Raw genomic sequence first — 20,325 nt, 5'->3', positions numbered from 1 at the left:
GTTATGCCTCTGAACTGCAGCGGGATTGGAATTTTGAGGCCCAGATGTTTCATAGACCAGTAACTAACAAGCTCTTTTTTCTTATTCCCACACCACAGAAGTTATCTTTGTGTCTTCCCTGAGAAAGAGAGTGGGTTCGCCTGGGACGGTAGGGGCTGAAACAAGCAGTGGTCCGCCCCTCGCCCCACGCCCTCCCCGGAAGCCTTATGCAGAGCCCCATAATACAGAGCTGGTTTGTCCACCTGAAGTAGACTCAGAGTGAATCCTTCTGGCCTATGTGGAAAGCACAGGTGTTGTTCCCAGGAAGAAGGATTCTATACAGAGGGCCGCATAGGACCTTTGTGCAATGCCCACGGTGCACCCTCTCCCCAACCCAGGGAAGGCCAATTCATCTATCAGCAAGATCTCTCTCTCTGGTGGCTGGGTTTTGGTGGGTTCTAATTCTATGTCTAGGTTAAGATGAGGACTCCTTGTTAAACAAGACTTGTCAGGACAGCAGCCCAGGGTTATTCCTTGGCACAAATCCATCATGGGATCCATCATCCACATGGATTACTACAGTCCAAAGGCACCCGTCACCACCATCAAGGAACGCACCATGGCAAGAGTGATCTGCATTCTCAGCCCAAGCAAGCCTCATGGCACCAAGCCCAGACCACTCTCTGTGAACCTGCTTCTAGCCTCTCCCCACCCCACTGCCTTCCAGGGGCCCCTCCCCAATGATACAGAGGAAGCAAAGGCAAGAGGGTGGCCAGAGGCTTTGGCAGGGTGACATTTATTTGCCAGGTTCAGCAGGCACAGTTAGCCCACTGATCTTCATACACCAGAGCAGACCCACAGGCATGCAGGGAGAAGGGCCGGACCGCCACCAGAGTGCCGAGCAAGGGTCGGGACCAGTGTGGCTGCCTGCCCAGGCTGTGGTGGGGTCTGACACAGGGCACCTGCCAGGAGCCTCCATCAGGAAACTGGGGAGCCTTATCCCACTTCCTCATTCCAGCAAAGGAACTCAGCTTGGCTCAAGGGCACCTGGGCCTCTCTCTGAGCTGATAGAAGGGGAAGGGGTCAGACATAAAGGGGGTTCTTCTCTCCATTTTGTTGTTGAAGTGGGAGAGACAAAATCTGCCCATGAAGGGCACACCCCCAAATCAGACTGGGACACTGCCAGGTGGCAGGCCCCCTGGGATAGGTGGACTGTAAACTGCTCGGGAAGGTGGCCATATGGGAAGAGCCAGGGGAGATCAGCCCTTCCTGTTTGGTTCATGGGAAGGACCCAGCTAGGCTGGTACACTAGGTATTGAGCCTGCACTCTGTCCTCCAAGTTCTCATTGCCACATCTTAATTGCTCCTCCTTCTCCATATAGGCTCATGGACTCAGGGCACAGGGAAACCCAATGCAGGACCCAGGAGGGCAGGAAATAGCACAAGGGTCTTGGGAGGGGCTTCCCAGGGACAAAGATGGAAGCTTCTACCCTCCTCATTCTTTTTTCCTTCTGAGGACCCCCACAGCTACCAAGCATGCCCCCAACCATACAACCAGTCTTGTCTTAAAGCATACTGCCCTAGATTTCTGCGTTCTCTGTTCCAGCCTGTGCCCACTCCTACAGCAGCCCGCATACCACAGGCACATACCTCCATGTGTAGAAGCCTAAGACCGCTGACAGGGCCTCGCTGGAGGACCAGCTCTCAGGGCAAGGCCACCCAAGTTTAGAGCCTGGGAGAGAATGGGACCTGCAGGGCCTGCCTGGGGGGGATTGGGAGGCAAAAGAGGAAGGGGAGCAGGGACCTCCTGAGTATCCCTAGAGCAGCATCCCACAAGGAACAAAACCGGTGAAGCTAGCAAAAGACAGTAAAGCCACGAGGAATCCATGCAGGGGCTGGGGCCGGTCCTGCCTCTGGCTTGCTCTCCACTCACACACACACGCATACACACACACAGGAGAGAGGACACTGCTCTCCTGTGGCCTCCAGGCACACCCTATGCTGAGAGGCAGGGGCTGGGGGGGAGCAAGGGCATCATGCCAGTGACTCTATATACAGTGAAAAGCCCCTCATCCACTCTCCCACCCTCCTGCCCTTCCCCGTCCCCCCACACCGGCCTGCCCACTCAGCTGGTCTCCTCTCTCTGAGACCCGACAGAGCCAGCAGCCTCTTCCCCTTTACTAGAGGGTAGAGCCTGGCCTGTTGCGCCCCCTGGGGCTATGCTGTCCAGCTGGGCCATAGCTGGCTCAGGGGTGGCACTGCTTTGGCTGGTGGGCACAGTGCTCTCTTCTGCGGCTGGTGTGGCTCTCCCGTCTATGGCTGGAGTAGCACTCCTGTCAGTGGCTGGTGTGACACTTCCATCAGTGGCGGGGGTGACGCTCCCATCAGTAGCTGGGGTGACACTCCCATCGGTGGCTGGGGTGACGCTCCCATCTGTGGCTGGGGTGGCACTACGGTCTGCAGGGCCTACATTATCACTCTTTGCAGCATCACCTGCTGTGACTGAGGTGGCACTGCCCCCAACAGCTGGGGCAGCTGCATTTGCAGCTGCGGCCCCACCTGCAGCCCCAGGAGCAGCAGTGTCTGTGGCTGGGGCAGACGGGGCCGCAGCGGTGCCGGACTGCTCCGGCGCCCGGAGCCGCTTCATGAGAGTTGTCACTCGGACAGCTTTCTGAAAGCAGGACAGTGAGAGAGGTTAGAGTTAGGCTTACAGATGGCGAGTCCATTCCCTGTCAAAGGCCAAGCCCAGGTCCTTCCCATGGTGCCCCTGGCTGCCTCTGATCACCCCAGGGCCAGGTACCCGGCTGCTCGGCACACTCACTTCAGGTGGTGGCTACAGCTATGCTGTGGGTGGAGAAAAGCCTGTATGTGTGCAGGCAAGAGACTGTGGGTGCCAGAAGGAGCATTTGGGACCATACCAGGAAAGAGAGCCGTCCAAGCCTTACCTTCCACTTGGCCCTGGCAAAGTTCTTTTCAATCTGGGCACAGACACCATCCTTGATGTTTTTATCAGAAGCAGCATTGCCAGAAATCCTGGAAAGGGTGCAAATGTGTCTGGATCGGAAGTATGGCCTTAATGGAGCCTCTGCCCAGCCCTTTCCTTGTAAGACCCAGGGATTGCCAGGCAGACCCTGTGGCTCTGGCTGCACCCAACACCGCCCCCCAGGGCCTCTTGATGGGGCCTGCTTGGTGTGAGGAGGACGGGGGCCTGGCCTCTCCGCTGACCTTCCTTGGGCCCTGCTCACCACTCGTGGGAGATGGCCTCTTCTGCAGTGATCCGCTGGTCTTGCTCCACCTCCATCAGCCTTGTGACCAGGTCTTTGGCTGGGGACAAAGCCAGGGAGAGGCTAGGCATGGCACCCCATCTCACTGTCTAGAGGTGGTGGATGGGCTGGGGGGTAGGAGCAGAATCCGGCAGAGGAGGCTGAGAACAGGTCCCCCATACCAGCCCTTCACTCTCCCCAGATGCTGGGCACCTCCTCACCCGCCTGTGAGATGTCATCCCAGTACGGAGAGTCAAATTCATAGTCGCCAGCCAGGATCTTGCGGAAGAGGTTCTTGTCATGGTTCTCATAGTCATCTTCCTCCACCTCCTCATAGAAAGGTGGGTTCCCTGAAAGCCTGCATGAGAGCCAAAGGGCAAGGTCGCCCAGGAAGGCCACAGGCACAGGCCCCCACGCCACCTGGCTGTGAGCCTCTGCCCGTCCACTCACAGGATGTACATGATGACTCCAATGGCCCAGCAGTCCACAGGGCGGCCATACCGCTGCCGGCCTACCACCTCCGGGGCTGCAAATACGGTTCTAATCAGCTGGTCATTATCAGGCCTGCCAGGCCGGGTACCACTCACACCCCCTCCCTGGAGTCTTCCTCCCCTCCCACCCAGAGCCACTCCGTGAAGGCTGTTTCCCACCCTGCCCCTGCCCCTCCTCTGCTTGCCCAGGTACTCAGGGGTCCCACAGGGCTCCTTGATGAGGCCATTCTCTAGCTTAGCCAGGTGGAAGTCGCTGATGACAATCTTTGAGTTCTTCAGCCTGTTGTAATAAACCAGGTTCTCCAGCTGCTCCGGCCAGAAATGCCATGTGGGTGGGCAGAGAAAGATCCCATGAGGAGAGGACCTCAGAGGGTGGACCAAGTCCCCAAAGTACTGCCCAGCTCAGCCCCAGGCCAGCTGCCAACCGACCCTCTGAGCAGCCTCCTGGCCTCACCTTGAGGTTCCTGTGCACGATCTTGAGTGAGTGCAGGTAGGCCACAGCCTCCAGCACCTGCCGCACCACGTTGCTCGTGTCTCGCTCCGAGTAGTAGCCCTGGTCCAGGATCCAGTCAAACACCTCCCTCCCCGTGGCCCTGAGGGACACCAGCCCCTGAGCCTGGCGTGGGCAGGATCGGGGGTGGGGCAGGAGCCCTCGGGCAGGCTGCCCCCACCGGGTAGCTGGCTGGGCAAGGCACAGGGCCTGGGACCCCAAGGGTCCAAGCAGGGGGCTTTCCCTGGCTGTAGAGGATGGAGGAATCCTGGGACCCCAGGCCCACACTCACAGCTCCAGGAAGATGAAGTACTCCTTGCGGGTCACAAACACATCCACCAGTTGCAAGATGTTGGGATGTTTCACCCTGGCAGCAGACGGAAGAGCCGATAAGGGCGGGGGGGACCCCTAAGCGAGTGCCGCCGCCACCACTGCTGCCTCGGGCCGCAGCAGACGAACTGGCCAGAGGCTCGTACTGCTCAAGGTCTCTGCCCCCCCATCCCTGCCCTGCTGCCTCCCGGCCCCATCCCCAGGCCTCACACTTACATCTTGAGGATGCCTATCTCGTTCTTGGCTGCCTTCCGCACCTTGCGGCCATCCCGCTTCTGGAACTTCTTACAGGTGTGCAGCTTGCCCGTCGTCTTGTCCTTGGCCCGGAAGATCTCACAGAACTCTTCACTGCAGCAACAGGCACCCACTTGGCCATGGCCTCAGCTTGGGCCGCATGCCACTCCCCTTGCCCACCCACCCTTGCCCACCAGACCAGCACTCACGTTTTGATGACCTGTCCCAAATCATATCTGTCAGTCACCTCCGATGGCTGGTTATAGTTCTTCTTGTCACCCAGAGTCACACACCCAAACGGCATTGCCGGGCTCTGAGCTGTGGGCAGGATGGGGTCTGGCTCAGCTGTACCGTTCCCCACTGCTCCCCACGACATACAGGTCGTCCCTGGGAGACCCCAGCCTGGCTCAGGCCAAGCCAGGGGCAGAATCTAGGGCAGGAATGGCCAAGGGTGGTCAGGCTCAGGTCCTACCCCTGCTTTTCTGGTCACACCCCCAGCCACTCAGCTTGCCTCCCTGGACTCCAATAGCTCCTGCTTATAAAAACTGTACTCAAGTGACCTATCAGGAAATCACTTTGTAATATATGCACTGACAAGGGTGACTGGTCAGCTATTTAACATTTCAGCTATTTAACAGACCAAGGGGGCTGTAACCACCCACCCCTCAGTCGTCAATCTCCGAAAGTCTGAAGATACCAAGTGTTGGCAAAAATCACGAGAAGAACATGAGCACTGCCAGGGGAGGGCCAGCCTCCCTCCCCTTGGGAAAGCGGTTTGCTGAAACCGTGGACGTCAGACATACCCTATGAATCAGCAACTGCACTGCTAAATATATACGCCCGACAGAAATATGTATATCTGTACATCGGGGCACTCGTACAAGGATGCTCACAGTTGCAACGTTCACTGTTGCCAAAAACTAGAAACAACCCAAATATCCATCAACCTAGTGACACTGCATGTGGGTCATGACACAGTCACACAATGGAACATCACACGACAGGGGAAGTGACATAGCTATAGCGACGCCCACCCACAGGGTGAAGCTGAGGGTGCTGAGTGAAAAAGACACAAATGGATACGCATGGGGTGTGATTATATAATCTAGAATCAATATGTTGTCAGTTATAGAATCGATACCAAGCTCCAGGCAGGCAGAACTAACCTGTGTTGTCTGAGGACATAAACATACTGGCAAAACTGCAAAGAAAACTAGGAAATAAACACCACGAGTCCTTCTAAGAGAAAGACAGGGGTTTCGACTGAGGCAGGACCCTTGGGGGGACTCTGTTGGGCCTATTTCAGAACCGACGTGATGGTTTTACAGCTTTACAATAATTTGTAAAAATGTACATACAAGTGTTGGCACATTCCTACATTTTTGTTGTGTTTCACAATAAAAAATGTTAATAAAAACATGGTCACCCAAACTAAAGAATACTTGGTGGCTATTAAAAAGAATAACGTAGATTGAGCCTTGGCTGGTGTGGCTCAGTTGGTTGGAGCATCGTCCCGTGCACCATAAGGTTGTGGATTTGATCCTTGGTCAGGGCACTTATGAGAGGCATCCGATCCACATTTCTCTCTGTCATCAATGTTCTTCTCTCTCTCTTTCTCTCTCTCTCCCCCCACCCCTTGCACTCTCTCTAAAATCAATACACATATTAAAAAATAAAGTAGATTGAAATAAGCTGCTGCGGACAGTCTCTGAGATACGCCTTGAAGCGAAAAAGCAAGGGACAGAATGGTGGGAAAAGAGTGCTGCTATTTGCCTAATTTTTTAAAATTTACCTGCCAGTTTATATAATCCTGTTTTGGGAGGACACCTAAGAAATTAAGAGTTCTCTTTGGGGCAAAGAGTTGATGTCGGAGGGACAGGTTTATATCTTTCGTTTAACTTTCTGTTGGGGTTTCAGAATAGTGGACTGATAATAATAATAATCATGTGGACTGATTTATGAACCCCTGCACTCAGGCACTGTGCTTGAGGGGGACAGTCCTCAGAAGCAGAAACCCCACCCCGGTAGAGAAGCAAGGAGACTGAGGAAGAAGCACTCAGGGCTGGGCCTTAGAGCAGGAGCATTTGCCCGGAGGCCTGCAGGGCTAATGGCCCAGAAAAGGTCGGGAAAGTCAGCACAAGCCGGCCTAGTGCCTCACTGCTGGTGCCCACAGGAGACCTGGGCACTCGGGTCCAGGAGAGGCTGCTGGCTAGGGGTGGATGTTCCAGGCATAAGGGTGACCACTTGCAGAGCTGACTGCAGCAGGCTCCAGGTACTCTGGCAGCTGAGGCATGGTGCCCCACAGGTCAGCCCAATCGCCACCTGCAGTGCTGGGTGGACTGACTCTCTGACCCAGTGGAAAGGCACTCACAGTCCTTGCTCAGAGGCGAACTTCGGGAGGCGAGCTGGAGACAGTGTCAGGACCTTTGCAGACCTGACCCAGAGTCTGTCACCATAATGCCTGGTTGCAGGGACCCTGGGGCTCCAGCAAGCTCAGCCCCAAGGCTGCTTTCAACTGGCTCTGGCTCTGCTGGCTGCAAGTTATTGTCCCTCCACAGTGATTAGCACTTGCTGCTCACAGGGCTAGGGCAGGGACCTCCATGCTCCCCTACCTGGAGCCACTCGCAGCCATGGTGTAGTGGGGAAGGGAGGAAGCCACCACCAGAGGAAGGCGCTTGAGTTAGAGGAACTCTGCCAGCCGGGATCCAGGGCCAGGGCCTGCGCAAGCCCCACGGCCAGCCCTGGCTGTTGCTCGCTTGCTCCCTCCCTCCCAGGCAGAGGCCACCCACTTCCCAGGGGTCACGGTCCTGGAGGTTCTCCCTCAGATTTGTCCTTAGCATCAGGGAACGAATTCTATTGTTCCCTCCTCTGGGTTGTTCGAGGCTTGGGGATCACAAATGTATTTCATCAGTGTGATTCAAGGCAGGGCTTAAGCCATCTTGTGAGGCACTGCAAAGCCGAACGAGTGAGGCTTTGAAGATCGTCCCTGGCTGCAGCTGCGTGTCTTTGCAGCCGTGGTCACAGCCCTGCTCCTGCGTCTGCTGGGGAGGAGCATGTGGCTAGGATCCTGCTCTTACAGCCGACGGCAGAGGTGCAGCCACCCACCCCTGTGGCCACCCATCTCTCTGCCCTAAATCTGGGGATGGGCTGCGTCAATCCCTCTGGTGTGTTCCACGGTCCCCTTCCCTGGCTGGAATCCGAGACCTTGGACTGGATTCAGCAGGCATGCTAGGAGGGACTGTGTCCCAGCTCTGTGGCTTTGCCTAGATCATTCCCTCTGGCAGGAATGCCCTTCCCCCCAGTCTCCCATCAGTATCCTATTTGTCACGCCAGGGTTATTTATAACATGAAAAAAAACCCCAGCAACTACCTAAACCTCCAACAACAGGTGACTCGCCAGCTCCAGTGTCCACTCAGTGGCAGGAAGGGTGGGTACTGCCCATCTTGCCTCCCCGTGGAGCGGCCTCCACCTGAGCTAGGTGCCGGCATCGGGGCCGAATCTCTTCTCTCACTGCGATTTCTGACATAAGGTGGTTTGTGCAACAGATTGTCTAAAACAATCCTGATGCTCCAGACTCAAGACGGCCCTTCTGAAATACCTTCCACTATTTCCACCTCCCCCCACCCCACTCCATAGCTCCCTGCACTGACGCACCGCGTGGGAGGTTTTGTACATGCCTGTCCCTGATCTTGGCCCAGCTTTTGGCCATGCACTTGTACTTGTGCCCACAGGGATCCAGGGCTGCTCTTGAGGTCTGTCCCCACCACAGAAATCCGGCCCTCTGCTCACAGTCACATCAGCCTGAAGTCATGTCCTAAAGCCTCACGGGCAGCGCAGGGATGGATCCACCTGCCCCCCACCAAGGCTGCCCTGATCTCAGCCCACTGCGGCGTCTCCTCACCAGCCTAACTCTGCTCACTTGCTCCCACCCCCACCCTGGCCCCAGGACGAAGAGAGAAGAAAGGGGGCCCTGCCGGGGTTAGCGCCTTGATCCCCTCCACCCCCACCACTGTACCATCTGCCACCCACTGCTGCCGCCTGGGAGGCTGCTGGTGCATAGAGCCCCTGACACCTGTCTGCAGCAAGGTGGCAGGGTGGCAGGTGGGGGAGGCAGCAGCGGGGGGTGGCCCCAAAGCTGGGAGGAACAGCCAAGACACGGCTTCAAGAACTGAAAGGCTAGGCAGAAAGGGGTTTGCATTTTGCGCCCCCATGGCACAGGCAGCTCCGACTCAACACACAACAGCGGGGAGCTTCAGCAACACAGAGCCTGGGCTCTGCCTGGGTCCACACTGGGACATGGGAGGGCGCAGGAGCCTCACAGCAGTCGTTTCCCAAGAAGGCACCTGGCTTCTCCCGTTCTCTGCCAAGAACTGAACGGTGTACCCAGGAGGATGCAGAGCCTGGCACTGCCCCTGCCCTCCTGCCAGCTCTAAGGGAGCCTGAGGGCCAAGCCCTGCTCATTCTGACCCCTGGGCTCAGGCCCTCAAGCCTTGGGCAACCTCGAGGAAGCCTCTGACAGCAGATGCCCTGGTGACAAAATGTCCCCTAGGGGCCCTACTGCCGCCTAAGGCCAGTCTGGCCTAGGGGGAACCTGAGAGGGACAGAGGCCAGCTCCAGAGGCCCAGAAGTCCCACAGGAGAGTCCTGTCCCCTCCTTTCCAGTAGGGTCAACCTGGGGTTGACCCCACCTTTCCTAGGCACGCACAGGAGTTTCCTGCCACCCCGTCCTCTGCCATGTGGGGTTCCACAGCTTGCAGCAAACCTAGGAAGGCTTGGAGGGGCCAGGAGGCTTCGGCTGCCTCCCGACAACTGTGGACAACACCTCCCGATTTAGTGGCAGCTGTGAACACCAGCCTGCAGCACCCACTTCCTTTCCCTGCTCTCCTCCCTCAGGGACTGGGGCTGGGTTTCCTGGTGCAATGGACATGCCTACCTAGGCCCAAGCCCTGCCTGGCCCACCGCTGAGGCCTCACCGGAAGGACCAAGGGAACTAGAGACCTCATCCTCAGGGTCTGGCGGCAGGAGGTAGGGCCAAGCTTCTAGCCCTCCATCCAGCTGCTTCAGGGAATGGGCCAGGAGCGGCCCAGCTGTCCTTCAGGCTCTAGCTACACCGTTGTCCCTAGGCTCTCCCATCTAATGAGGGAGTGTGGAGACAGGGGCACCTGCACTCTCTGGGGTGGGTACACAATCCTGCACTGCTTCTAGAAAGTTCAGTCCTCAACATGCATCCAGGGCCCAGGGCCAAGAGCCAACTGACCCTCCCGGGGGCCTGAGGTCCCAATCTTTGAACCCCTGAAGGAAAAATCTACTGGGGACCCTGCCTCCTTGTGGGTGAAGGAGGGGAAATGCAGGGGAGGGCTCAGAGAGCAAAGGGTTGCTATGGTGATGGAAGTTTTAAAACAAGGGGAATGGGAGGAGGGAGGCGGTGGCCAAACCCCTTCCGCAAGAATTCCCTGAGGCCTTTGCCAGCTTCCTTCCCCATGGGCTCTGTGACGCTGGTTCCTATGAAGGATAGGGAGGTGGGGGGACTGAGAGACTTTGAAAAAGAGAGAATGGGGCAAGGACACGGACAGACAAAGGCACAACCTGTGATGGAAGGGGAGCAAAGAGGCAAAAGAATAAAAAGGAAGCAGCCACAAGGATACAGGAGAGAAAGGTGGGCAGGTGGCTCTGAAGGGGCCCGTGGGTGCCAGCAGAGCCCTAGGCCTTCACGGCCACATGCCCTGAACACCTGGGCCAGGAGCCGCCCTTTGAGGCTGACCCCCTGCATCCCCTGGACATGCATCTAACTTGATGTGGGAGGCACAGCCTCAGCCTGGGGGAAGAGGCCAACTGTTGCCATTCCCTAAGTCAAAGCATGCCTCAGCCCCTCCATGGCCATCGTCGCCAGGCTCAGGGCAGGCAGGCCCCATACATGGAAGGTGGAAGGTATGAGGAGGGTGGAGACAAGCTGGGAGGCCTGGCTGCTTCCCTTCACAGCCCCTCCTCTCAGCTGGCCCAGCTCTGCCAGGACTCCCCTGCCACACACCTCCCTCTTCTGCTCTGCTCTTCTTGGGCCCCCAGGAGGTCCTGGGTCCCCAGGGCTCCTCTAGCATCTCAGCCTAATTCCCTGCCACCACTGTCCCCTCCCTACAGTGCACTTTGTCAGGTGCGCCAGTAAGAGCACTCTAAGCCACCTAGAAACAGGATGATAACTGCATAGCCCCACCTCTCCTTGCCTCGGTTTCCCTAGATAGGGATCACAGACTCAGCAGCCTTCTTCCAGGGCAAGGACTGATCGCCTACTAGTGAGTGGTGGCCAGCACACGGGCTGGAGAGGAGACCTGGCAGCAGATATGGAAAAGACAGCCTATGGCACCTGGAGTCCACACCAAACGCTCTTTTAAAAAGTGGGAGGGGGGCTCCCCACCCCAGAGGCCAGGCGGACACTGAGAGAAGTGGGGACCCAGTAACCTCAGTTGAGGAAACTGGGGTCCAGCAAATGGCCAAAGCTGACAGGAATCAGCTGGGGTAGGGGACAGCCAGGCCTCCGCAGGCGGTCCTGGGGGCTCTCAAAGCCTGCTCCTTGGAGGAGGGCGGCAGTACGGGACTGGACTGCTGCAGCCCCAGCTTTTGGTGAGGCCGGAGGGCCTGCTCCCCAGGAGGGAAGCTGGCTGAGCAGCGTCTGCCTAAGGGGTGCGGACAAAAGCAGTTTGCAGAGCCGTGGGGGGTGGGGGCTGGGAGGGCCTAGGGTCTCTGCAGGTGCTCCAGGCTGGGAGAGGAAAATACCCCATCTTCCACTGTCCACCCTTCCTTCGCCGGGGGCCCTGCTTCCCGCCGCGATGCCACCCTGACCCCCTTCCCCAATGCTGCTGGCTCGCCCCCGCTGGCACAGCAATACACATGCGGGAGGCACACGTGTGAGCACCAAGCCCCGCACCTCCCAGCAGAAACATGTGCGTCCCCCACCCCCACCGCCCAGCGCTGGAGGAGCCTCGAACCCCCGGCTAGGCCCGGAGTTACGGCTTGGGATCTAGATCCTGGCTAGGGGGCTGCTGGTGCCCCGGGGCTTGGAGCCCCTTCGCCGCTCCCGGCAGCCCCGCCCAGCCCCCTCCAGGTTGTCGTCCATAAAAAAACTGTTGTCATGGAAATTAGTGACTGCTTTGCGCGGGAGGGAGGGAGCCGGGGGCAGTTGGGAGGGCTGGAGGCTCTGGGAGTCAGGAGGGACGGCGCAGCTCCCGGGCCCTACCCCAGTGGGGCACCACGAATGTCTGAGGGTTAATGTTTTCACAATTAGGAGCTTAGCGAGACGGGGGGCGGGGAGTACACAGGGGGGCGGGAGGCGGTAGAGGAGATTCGCCTGCACCTGACTCAGAGGCTTCCCCTGGGACCCCTCCGCCCAGCCGTCAAGAGGTGACAGGGAACTTTAGCCCAACCCCGCACGCCGACCCCCGGATCTGCAGAGCCCGCGTGCTCTGCCCCCGCCGAAGCCCCAAGCCTCGCGGGAACCCACACACTTGGCGACCCGAACCTCAAACCAGAGACCCAATCCCCCAAGACCACAACGTGCGTTCGGGGGGACGCCCCCCCCCGGCCCGGCCCGTTCCGCACCTGCAGCGCCGGTCGATCACAGGGAGGATGCGATCGCGGGTTCAGCGCGGGCACTGAAGGCTCCAGGGGCGGCGGGCAGAATCTGCTCCGAGCACGCGGGGCAGACGCGGCGCCAGCTGCAGCCGCTTCGGCTCGCGAACCTCCAGCATCTCCCGCCGCTCGCCCGCATCAGATTCGCACCCCGGGCCGGGGGCGGGCTGGGGGCGGGGCTTCCTCAGCCGGCTCCGCCCCGCCCCTGGCGAAGCCTGCGGCCGGAACCCCACTCGAAGGCGAGGGGACACGGGTGGTACCGGTCTGCCACCCCTTAGGCTCCCTTAGGCCCTCGAACTGACTGAGCAACAGGGGTCAGAGGGGCCTCCCTATGCCCATTGCAGGGCTGGAGAGTAGGAGGTGCGTGGAACGCCTGAGTCCAGGAGCTGCACAGGACCCAAAGGATGGAACCCGCTTGAAAGAACCAAGTGGGCAGTCGTTAAGGCAAGCGGCACTACAGGCTAGCATCCCCTAGCTAGGAGTAGTAAACAAACGGGGGGCGTGTGCGCGCGCACGCGCGCGCGCGCGCGCGCACAACTGGCCAGCGAGGGCTCCAGACCACCGGAGGCAGAATCTCCTTCCCATCCTGAACTCCACTCCTGCAAGGCCAAAGCCTGTGCCATCCTCAAGTCTGGGCCAGGGTGTCTGGCCCAGTCAGCCCTTCCTATTGTCGCACTGAATTTCCAAACTATGAAAGTCATGGTGTTCCAGGCACAAGGGTGACCACAAGGGTGTTCCAGGCACATGGCATGGTGTGGAACCTGCTTTCTTCCCAGTTCTACTGCCCACAAACACTCCATGAGCAGAATCGCCATCGGTGGGTGCCCTGGGCTGGGGTACAGCAATACAGACCTAGACCCTGCTCAGAGGGCACCCGGAGATGGAAGCTCCGACAAAGAAGCCCTACGCCTGTGCTTCTCTGGCTGGGGGCTGAGGAGACCCAGCCCCTCACTGGGGGAGGGTGAGAGCCGCCAGGCACAAGCTCTGAAGGAAGGCTTTGGCCATTTCTCTGCCCCTTATCAAGCAGGTGCATGGACCCAATGCTTGGCCCTGTCCCCTCACAGGATCTGAGGGACAAACTTAAGCTTCTCCACCCCTGAAGCTGGGCTCCACCCAGCCCACCCCTCCCAGTGAGCCTTCTGACCCCATCCTGGGACGGGTCCTCCCCAGCCCTTGGCCATGTTGAATCTCCCCTGCATGGCTCCTCGTGGCTGCTGACGGGAGTGACTCCTCAAGTGTGGAAGTTGGGGCTGGGGTTGAGACTAGCCTGGGCAATGACTGCTCAAACAGGGCCCCTCAATATCTTCCTCCGGAGGGGTTGTTGAGGAGCCCTTCACATCCCTCCCTGGCGTTGGGGCCCCTCTTCCAGGCCAGACTGATTCACGTCTGGGTGGTCTCAGTCATGGCACCAACCCCACTGCTGAAGAGGCATCTCCTGGCAAGCTGGGCACAGGCAGAGCAGAGCCTGTGTCTCACCTCCGCATGCTCAGCTCCTGTCTGCAGAATGAATGAACGCCCTGGCACTCAGTCCTGCCTGCTGTCTGCCCACTGTCCCTGACACCACAGTTCGAGGTGTGTGGAGCAGCTGAGCCATGGTTGGCTGAGCCCCCACATCACACACGTTTTCTGTCTTTCCCGGAGGTCATGCATATCCAGGCACGAAGAAGCTGAGCTACAGAGAGACTGCAACGGGGGATTTAGAGGCAGGGGAAGAGGTGGCTTGCAAGAGCCCTGCCTGCTGCTGGCAGGGCTCCACCTCTTCTTGGTCCTGTGCACACTCCATGTGCCTGTGGGTGAGAGCACGTGGCAGGGTGTGTGTGCACACGTGTGAGTGTGTCTGTGTGTGTGTGCTCTTCTGCTAAAGGAGAAGACAACAGCACTGTGTGTGCAGTGGTGCCCAGGGGCACGTGTGTCTGCATTCTGTGTGCACCCAGGCGTGCTTGCTCGCACGTGCTCACGGATGCAGTAACTCGTCCTGGGAGACACTGGTGTCCTTCCTGCATGACACAAGCCTCGGGGCTGTGGAGGTTGAATTAGGGTGTGAGGACAGGACATGGGAGGAGGCTGGACCATGCCCAGGGGTGGGCAGGGGCTGGGATGACACTACGTTATTGGCCGTGTCTAGTCTCTGCACTTAGGGCAGCCCCTCATTCTCGGGGGATTGGGGGTGGTGTGCACCCACATGGTGGGAAGGTGTAACCAGGTTTTGGTCTTTTCTGGAGAGGGCAACCTAAAGACAGAACCCAAGGTCGTGGTTGGGCCCTAGTTTATCCCTCCAGCCTCCAGCCTGAGCAGCACAAGCAGGGTAAGGTTAAGCTTTGATCTCTAGGTGCCCTCCAGGCAGGAAGTAATACCACCAGCCAAATGCCACCCTTCCAGCTTTATCGGACCATGGGCTGGGACCACAGGCCTTCATTTCTACTCCCACTTTCAGAGCCAGACAAGGTCAGGAGCCATGGCTTCTGGCCAATGCCCTGGACAGAGGGATGACAGAGGCCCCAGCACAAGATAGAGTTTGGGACAAGGTCAGGGGTGGTCAGCATTGCCTGGTAGCCTCTAGGAGAATCTCCTGAGGTGGCATGTCCCCTGGCCACCCTGTGAGCAAGAGCTGACTGTGTTGGGAGGCTGAGCAAGAGAAGAGAGTCCAAAGTTGACTGTTCCACCTCTTACCCGAGCTGGATGTCAGAGAAGCAGGATACGGTGTGAGCCTGCAGACTGGGCCAGAGTCCCACGCCAGGTTCAGGGGTACTCCCCCCTCCTGTCCCAGAGCCAGGACTTATCTGCCCCACTACCCCAACTTCCTGCCCCAGGGAACTGAAGGCCAGCACCCCTGCACCCTCACGTTCTGTCTGGTGGGCGGAAGCCCCTGACTACCCAGCAGAGAGCTCCAGCCAAAGTTCAGATTTCAGGAGGGAACTGCATTACAAGGCTATCTCCCCCATGAAGCCCAGACTCAGACAGGTACTGTCCCTTGGGGGCAACCAATGCTCCAGCCATCTTTGGAACTATTTGGCTGTGGTCTCTGTTGCTGGCCTCAGCCCCCTCTATAGAGCCCAAGCTGGGGGAGGGTAAATAGTCTTCTCCTGAGCAGCTAGGGGAGGGGGCTGCCCCCCCATCGTGACTCACTCCAGGCTGTGTGGGTTATTACATTATGTTTGAAATTGCCATAGCAACCAGCTGGCAATCAAATGTAATTGCACTTGTTGCCAGGGCAACAGGGCAAAACCCACAGCAGCCACTCTCTGTGTTTGCCCTTGGGGTGCAGTAAAGGTCAGGTTAGACCAGGGTCAATGCCAAGGGGCTCTGGGGTGCTCTACAAAGGATGGGATTGCCGGGACCTGTGGAGCTCCAGCATGCAGAGGCTGGGTGTGCCCTCAGTGTGCCAAGGGCCCCATCTCTGACCCCATGCCGGGGCCCTCGCCCTTTCCACAGGGCCCTGGGCCTAAAACAAGCCACAGTGCTCAAAGTAAGGAGAACCAGAACTTTTATGTGCTCACAGGTTGTACTTGTAGATGGCCCATGGGCCCTCCTCCTCGTACTCACGGCGGCTGAGCCACAGGCTCTGGAAGGAGTTCCGGGATGCCATGATGGAGCCTCCAAGCCAGGCGGCAACTGCGCGGTGGGGAGAGCCCAGCACAGTTGCCCCAGGGCCCAGCTCCTGTCTCAAGCGCTCAGGAAAGCCGCTCAGCAGGGTGCTGCCACCCTCCAGCACCACATTGGCTAGCAGCTGCTCCTGCTGCTTGGCCTCCAGCCGACTGATGCTTTGGAGGGCTAGTTGTGGGAGGCCTGGCTGGTTGAGGCCTAGCAGATTGGGCTGGAAGAGGGCCTCAGGGCAGCAGAAGCGCTCGGAGCCCAGTGTGATGACCTGCTTGTCTGGAAGCATGAAGTTCACCGGGGCCTGGGCCTGGGTGCGGGTCACCTCGGCTTTCACATCCAATGCCACATAGCAGCAGGCCTCTTTAAACTGGTTAATGAGCCCTTTCTCGGGTGGCGAGTGGCCGCTAGCCAGCAATAGCTGAGCCAGGTATTCAGTGAGGTCAACGCCGGCCACATCCAGGCGGTAGGTGTCAAGTGGGGCCAGATCCCCCGTGAGGATGGGTGCGGCATAAGAGGTGCCGTGACCACTGCCCAGCACCAGCCCAGTGGTGCGCCCGTAAGCATAGAGCGCCAGCAGGGCCTGGTGCGCTGCCTGCATGGCGGGCACGTGGAAATGCTCGAAGAGAATTTCAGCCACCTTCTCGCGGTTGGTGCGCGGTGAGATGGGCGAGTCGGCCACGAGGACAGCCAGCTCCTCGGGCTGTACGCCCAGCCTGCAGTAGAACAGGTGCTGCCACAGCAGCTCCAGCGCGTCCCAGTCGGAGACCACCCCTCGATTCAGCACCATGCAGGAGCCCTCTCTGTTCTCGGGCAGGGCGTACCCGGGCTGGTGCTGGGCAGGCGGCTGTAGCGGCTGCACGCATGAGGGCACCACACTGAGGACGTGGTCCTCTCCAGTCACTCCGCACTTGGTGAAGCCTGTTCCTGTGTCAATCACTACAGCTGCCATGTCCTGATAAGGACCCAGGGAGTGCCAGCAGGGCACTGGGGACTGTACTGGCAGAGAATCTGTGGGGGACACCAGCTCATAGTAGGTCCCATGGAGTGGGCCAAGTTTTGTGACCACTGATGAGTCTGTAATGTCCTTAGCTGTCTGCTTGAGCTGGGGACCCTGGGGCTCATTGCCACCTGTGGCCGTGGGCAAGGCCCTGTAGCCAGAGCCAGGCGCAGTGGGCGTGGTCAGGGAGAGCTGCTCCTCTGGGGCGCTGTGAGAGCTGCCCCGTGGCCAGGACGAGTGCCGCTGTGTGCCGGAGCTTGGAGCGGAGCCGATGCCGACCTTTTCTCTTCTCACATAGACATCATGGGCCTTTTCAGGGGCCAGTGGCACCCGAAGCACCCCCACGTGGGCAGGCAGACCCAAGGCCTCACCTTCCTGGCACAGCATGGAAGCCTGGCCAGCCTCCCTGCTGGTAGGGGGACCTACGGAGAGGATGGGCCCTGTGAAGATGGGGGGTTCTTGGGGAAAGGGAGGCTGCCTGGGAAGAGCAGTCCCAGTGAGAGGGGGCTGGTCAGAAAGGGGGTGCTGCTCAGCAGAGGCAGGCTGACTAGTTGGAGGGGGCTGTCCAAAGAGGGGAGGTTGCCCAGCTAGTGGGGTCCAACTACCACGGGAGTCCTGCCTAGCGCCTTCAGCCTGAGGGCTGTTGGGGTGGGCAGCATGGACCTCTTTCCAGCTGTGGGTGCCAGTCTCCTCCGGTAACAGGGATCTAGGTGCCTGCTGGGGTGCAGCTGAAGAAGCAGGCTCTGGGGCTGGCTCTGAGTTCATCCACTGCAGTTTCTTGGCCTGGGCCATAGAAGTGTCCTGCATCCCGGAAGCGTCCAGTGTCCAGGTGGTGTGACTAGATTGAGTTTTTTCAGCATTAGGTTCAGAGCAGCCAAGATCATGAACCTGGTTCAATGCCCTCGTATCAAATTGGAGGGGCATCCCCAATGGAATGGGCCCAGTGAGCATCCCCACCCTGATGGGTGTCTCAGTACCAGGGGCATCCAGGTGGAGCCTGGCCTCCTTGGGGACCAGGGCCACCTCTCGGTAGCTGACAGGAGAGAGACTGGAGGGCACGGGGCTAGACAGCACTGATGAGATGGGCCAGAAGCTGGGATGATTGCTGTCAGGAGAGGCGATGGGCACGGCCGCTGGCCAGGCGGTTGGTGTATTTTCAGGGGCATAAATAACTGGGTATTTGGGCGTGAGGCCCACCAGTACTGCTCGTGAGCCCGTGGGGTCATGGCACAGCTGTCCAGTCCTGGTGTCACCTGTGGCCACATCAAACACCAGCACATGGTCTTCCAGGACGTCCTGGAGCTGGCAGGCAGGAGCAGTGGAGGGGGTGATCTGTACGGCTTCTTCAGGAGGCTGGACTGGGGACTGTTCGTGGCAGGTGGCTTGGCAGACAGAGAGGGGCGCACTGGAGCAGGTGTTGTTGCCGACTATGAGGGGCTGCCTGGCTGACTGGGGGCCAAGGCTCTGCTGGCTACTCCTCCAGCAGAACTTGGGGGTGCCCGGCCTTCCTGAGACTGGTGTTGAGCTGCCTGGCCTGGAGGTGCAGACCAGCGGCTTATCAGGCTGCTGGGGTAACACCTGCCTTCCGGTAACGTGAAGCTCCTGGGCATGGCCAGGGGACACTTTCTGAGTGGGTCCTGGGGTGGGATGCTTCTCCTGAGAACTGAAACGCACTCTGTCCTGGCAAGATGTGGCCACATTGGAAGGCTCCAAGAAGACTGACAATGGGTTGCCACACTTCCTGAGCAGGGGGTCTTGGGACAAGCCCTTGGTGATGGCAATGCTACCAGTCGGGTGGTCGGGGTCGTAGGTATAAGGTTCAACTGCTTCTGGCTTTGGGGTTGTTCCCAGAGCTGGAGTATTTGCCAGAGTTGAGGGTGGAGGAGTGTGAGCCAGGCACGGGCACTTGCCCTGGCCTTGATCTTGGGCTGTAGCCAGAAGAGGACCTTGGGCTATAGCCGAGCCATCCTCCCCTGGAAGGAAAGAGGGTAGCCACTGGCTTGTCCTAATGCCCAGGGGAGCTATCTGGTCGCTGCTGCTGGGCCCTTTGCCCCAGCCTACCAGGACTTTAGCTGGAGCCTTGCCCGCCCTCGCACTCTGCACCTGAAACCAGGAGCAGCAGGATCCGTGCTGGACCACATCGCTGGTGCTGTCGCTGTGCATATTCAAGGGTAGGGCCAGGGTCCCATTCTCCATGATGAGATGCAACTGGGCTCCCACAATAGGGCTTGGTAACAGGCTAGTGGAGGAGGATCTCATGGCATCAGGGGAGGCCTGCTCATAAGCATTCTGTGCACCAACCTCAGCAGGGTCCAGGAGTAGCTGGTAAATGGGCTCAGGGACATGGGCCTGAGAGGCTGGGCCATGGGTCCCCTCAGTGATGGCCTCGGTGGGCAGTGACAACCCCAGCCTAAGGCATATGGACCCTGAGTTTGCCCATAGTCCCTGGGACCCTCTGAGGTTACTCCCCAGCTCCTGGCTTCTGTCTGAGGGGTGGCCCCAGGGGCCCAATGGATCAGGGTCCCCCACCTTCTTGGTGACCTCCATAGTCCTGCTCCATGCCCTAGGTGCCCTGCCCCCACTGCATTGCCATGACGACCCCACACATCACAGCCCCCAGTGACCTGGGTGGGGGTGACAGTGTGTAGAGAACCAGGGCCCCACCCAGGGAAGCTGAGGAGACAGAACGGTCCAGCCAGCCCCTCACAGTAGAGCCTGCCAATCCTAAGCCAGCCTCCTGTTCCTTTACCAGCTGGACCGCTCTGCTTGGTCCTGCCCTACAGTGAGGCAGTGATCCGGGAGCAGGGAGGGTGGTCAGGGGAAGGCCAAGAGAGGAAGGTGGACAGGGAAGATGCTGAGGACACCCCTAGGCGCCCGGGCTCTTCACGTGCCACATTCAGCTCTTTCTACTCATTACCCATGTGGCAATTTGATACGAGGTTGACCCACGGAGGCAGTTCCAAGTGTGTGACATGAGTCCCTTTGTGGGGCCAAAGCCCCTTCACCACTCAGTCCTGGGGGCAGAGGAGGGTGAGGGGCCCAGGCTCAGACCCAAGCTCCCCTCCCGCAGGTTCTTCGGCTCCCTCCCCAGGGACAGAAGCTCCTTGGCAGTTGTTCTGTTCCAGATGGTTCTCCTCCGCCTGTGCCTCACAGAGCCCCCTCCCCAGAGCCACACGTCCTTGGAACCTAGGACTGGTGTCCCACAGAGGTGGGGATGGGGACCGTAGGGGTGGGGGCAGGGCCTTGGCTCAGAATTCTCAAGTCAGGATGTTCTAGCTCTTGTCATATTGTGGCCAGGAGGGGGCTGGAACACTGGGTATAGGG

At 59.1% G+C, this 20,325-nt stretch overlaps 2 protein-coding genes across 4 annotated transcripts; both read right to left on the bottom strand.

Moving 5' to 3' along the window:
- Positions 1 to 204: 204 nt before the first annotated feature.
- CAMKV (CaM kinase like vesicle associated) lies at positions 205 to 12,580 on the bottom strand. Of its 3 annotated transcripts, none has more exons than XM_037049687.1 (12): positions 12,378 to 12,580; positions 4,997 to 5,105; positions 4,770 to 4,901; positions 4,516 to 4,590; positions 4,188 to 4,326; positions 3,919 to 4,039; positions 3,693 to 3,768; positions 3,464 to 3,600; positions 3,225 to 3,303; positions 2,925 to 3,012; positions 2,539 to 2,650; positions 205 to 2,445 (listed from the first exon to the last, which is right to left on the bottom strand). In XM_037049687.1, the coding sequence occupies exons 2-12, from the start codon at positions 5,089 to 5,091 to the stop codon at positions 2,105 to 2,107; spliced, it is 1,395 nt and encodes a 464-aa protein (XP_036905582.1). In that variant the 5' UTR covers positions 5,092 to 5,105; positions 12,378 to 12,580; the 3' UTR covers positions 205 to 2,104. The 3 variants fall into 3 exon arrangements, with proteins under 3 accessions (XP_036905582.1, XP_036905583.1, XP_036905581.1); XM_037049688.1 differs by having other exon boundaries at positions 205 to 2,436; XM_037049686.1 differs by having other exon boundaries at positions 205 to 2,650.
- A 3,320-nt stretch (positions 12,581 to 15,900) lies between these two features.
- On the bottom strand, positions 15,901 to 19,548 carry LOC118989606 (protein piccolo-like). Its single transcript, XM_037049931.1, has one exon. The coding sequence runs from the start codon at positions 19,546 to 19,548 to the stop codon at positions 15,901 to 15,903; it is 3,648 nt and encodes a 1,215-aa protein (XP_036905826.1).
- Positions 19,549 to 20,325: the final 777 nt, after the last annotated feature.

This window comes from Sturnira hondurensis, unplaced genomic scaffold (assembly GCF_014824575.4).
Source record: "Sturnira hondurensis isolate 20B ecotype Veracruz unplaced genomic scaffold, ASM1482457v3 Scaffold0006496, whole genome shotgun sequence".
In the NCBI taxonomy this organism is placed as follows: Eukaryota; Metazoa; Chordata; class Mammalia; order Chiroptera; family Phyllostomidae; genus Sturnira; species Sturnira hondurensis.
Note: the sequence above shows the minus strand (reverse complement) of the source record. Positions and strands in the feature narration are given on the sequence as shown.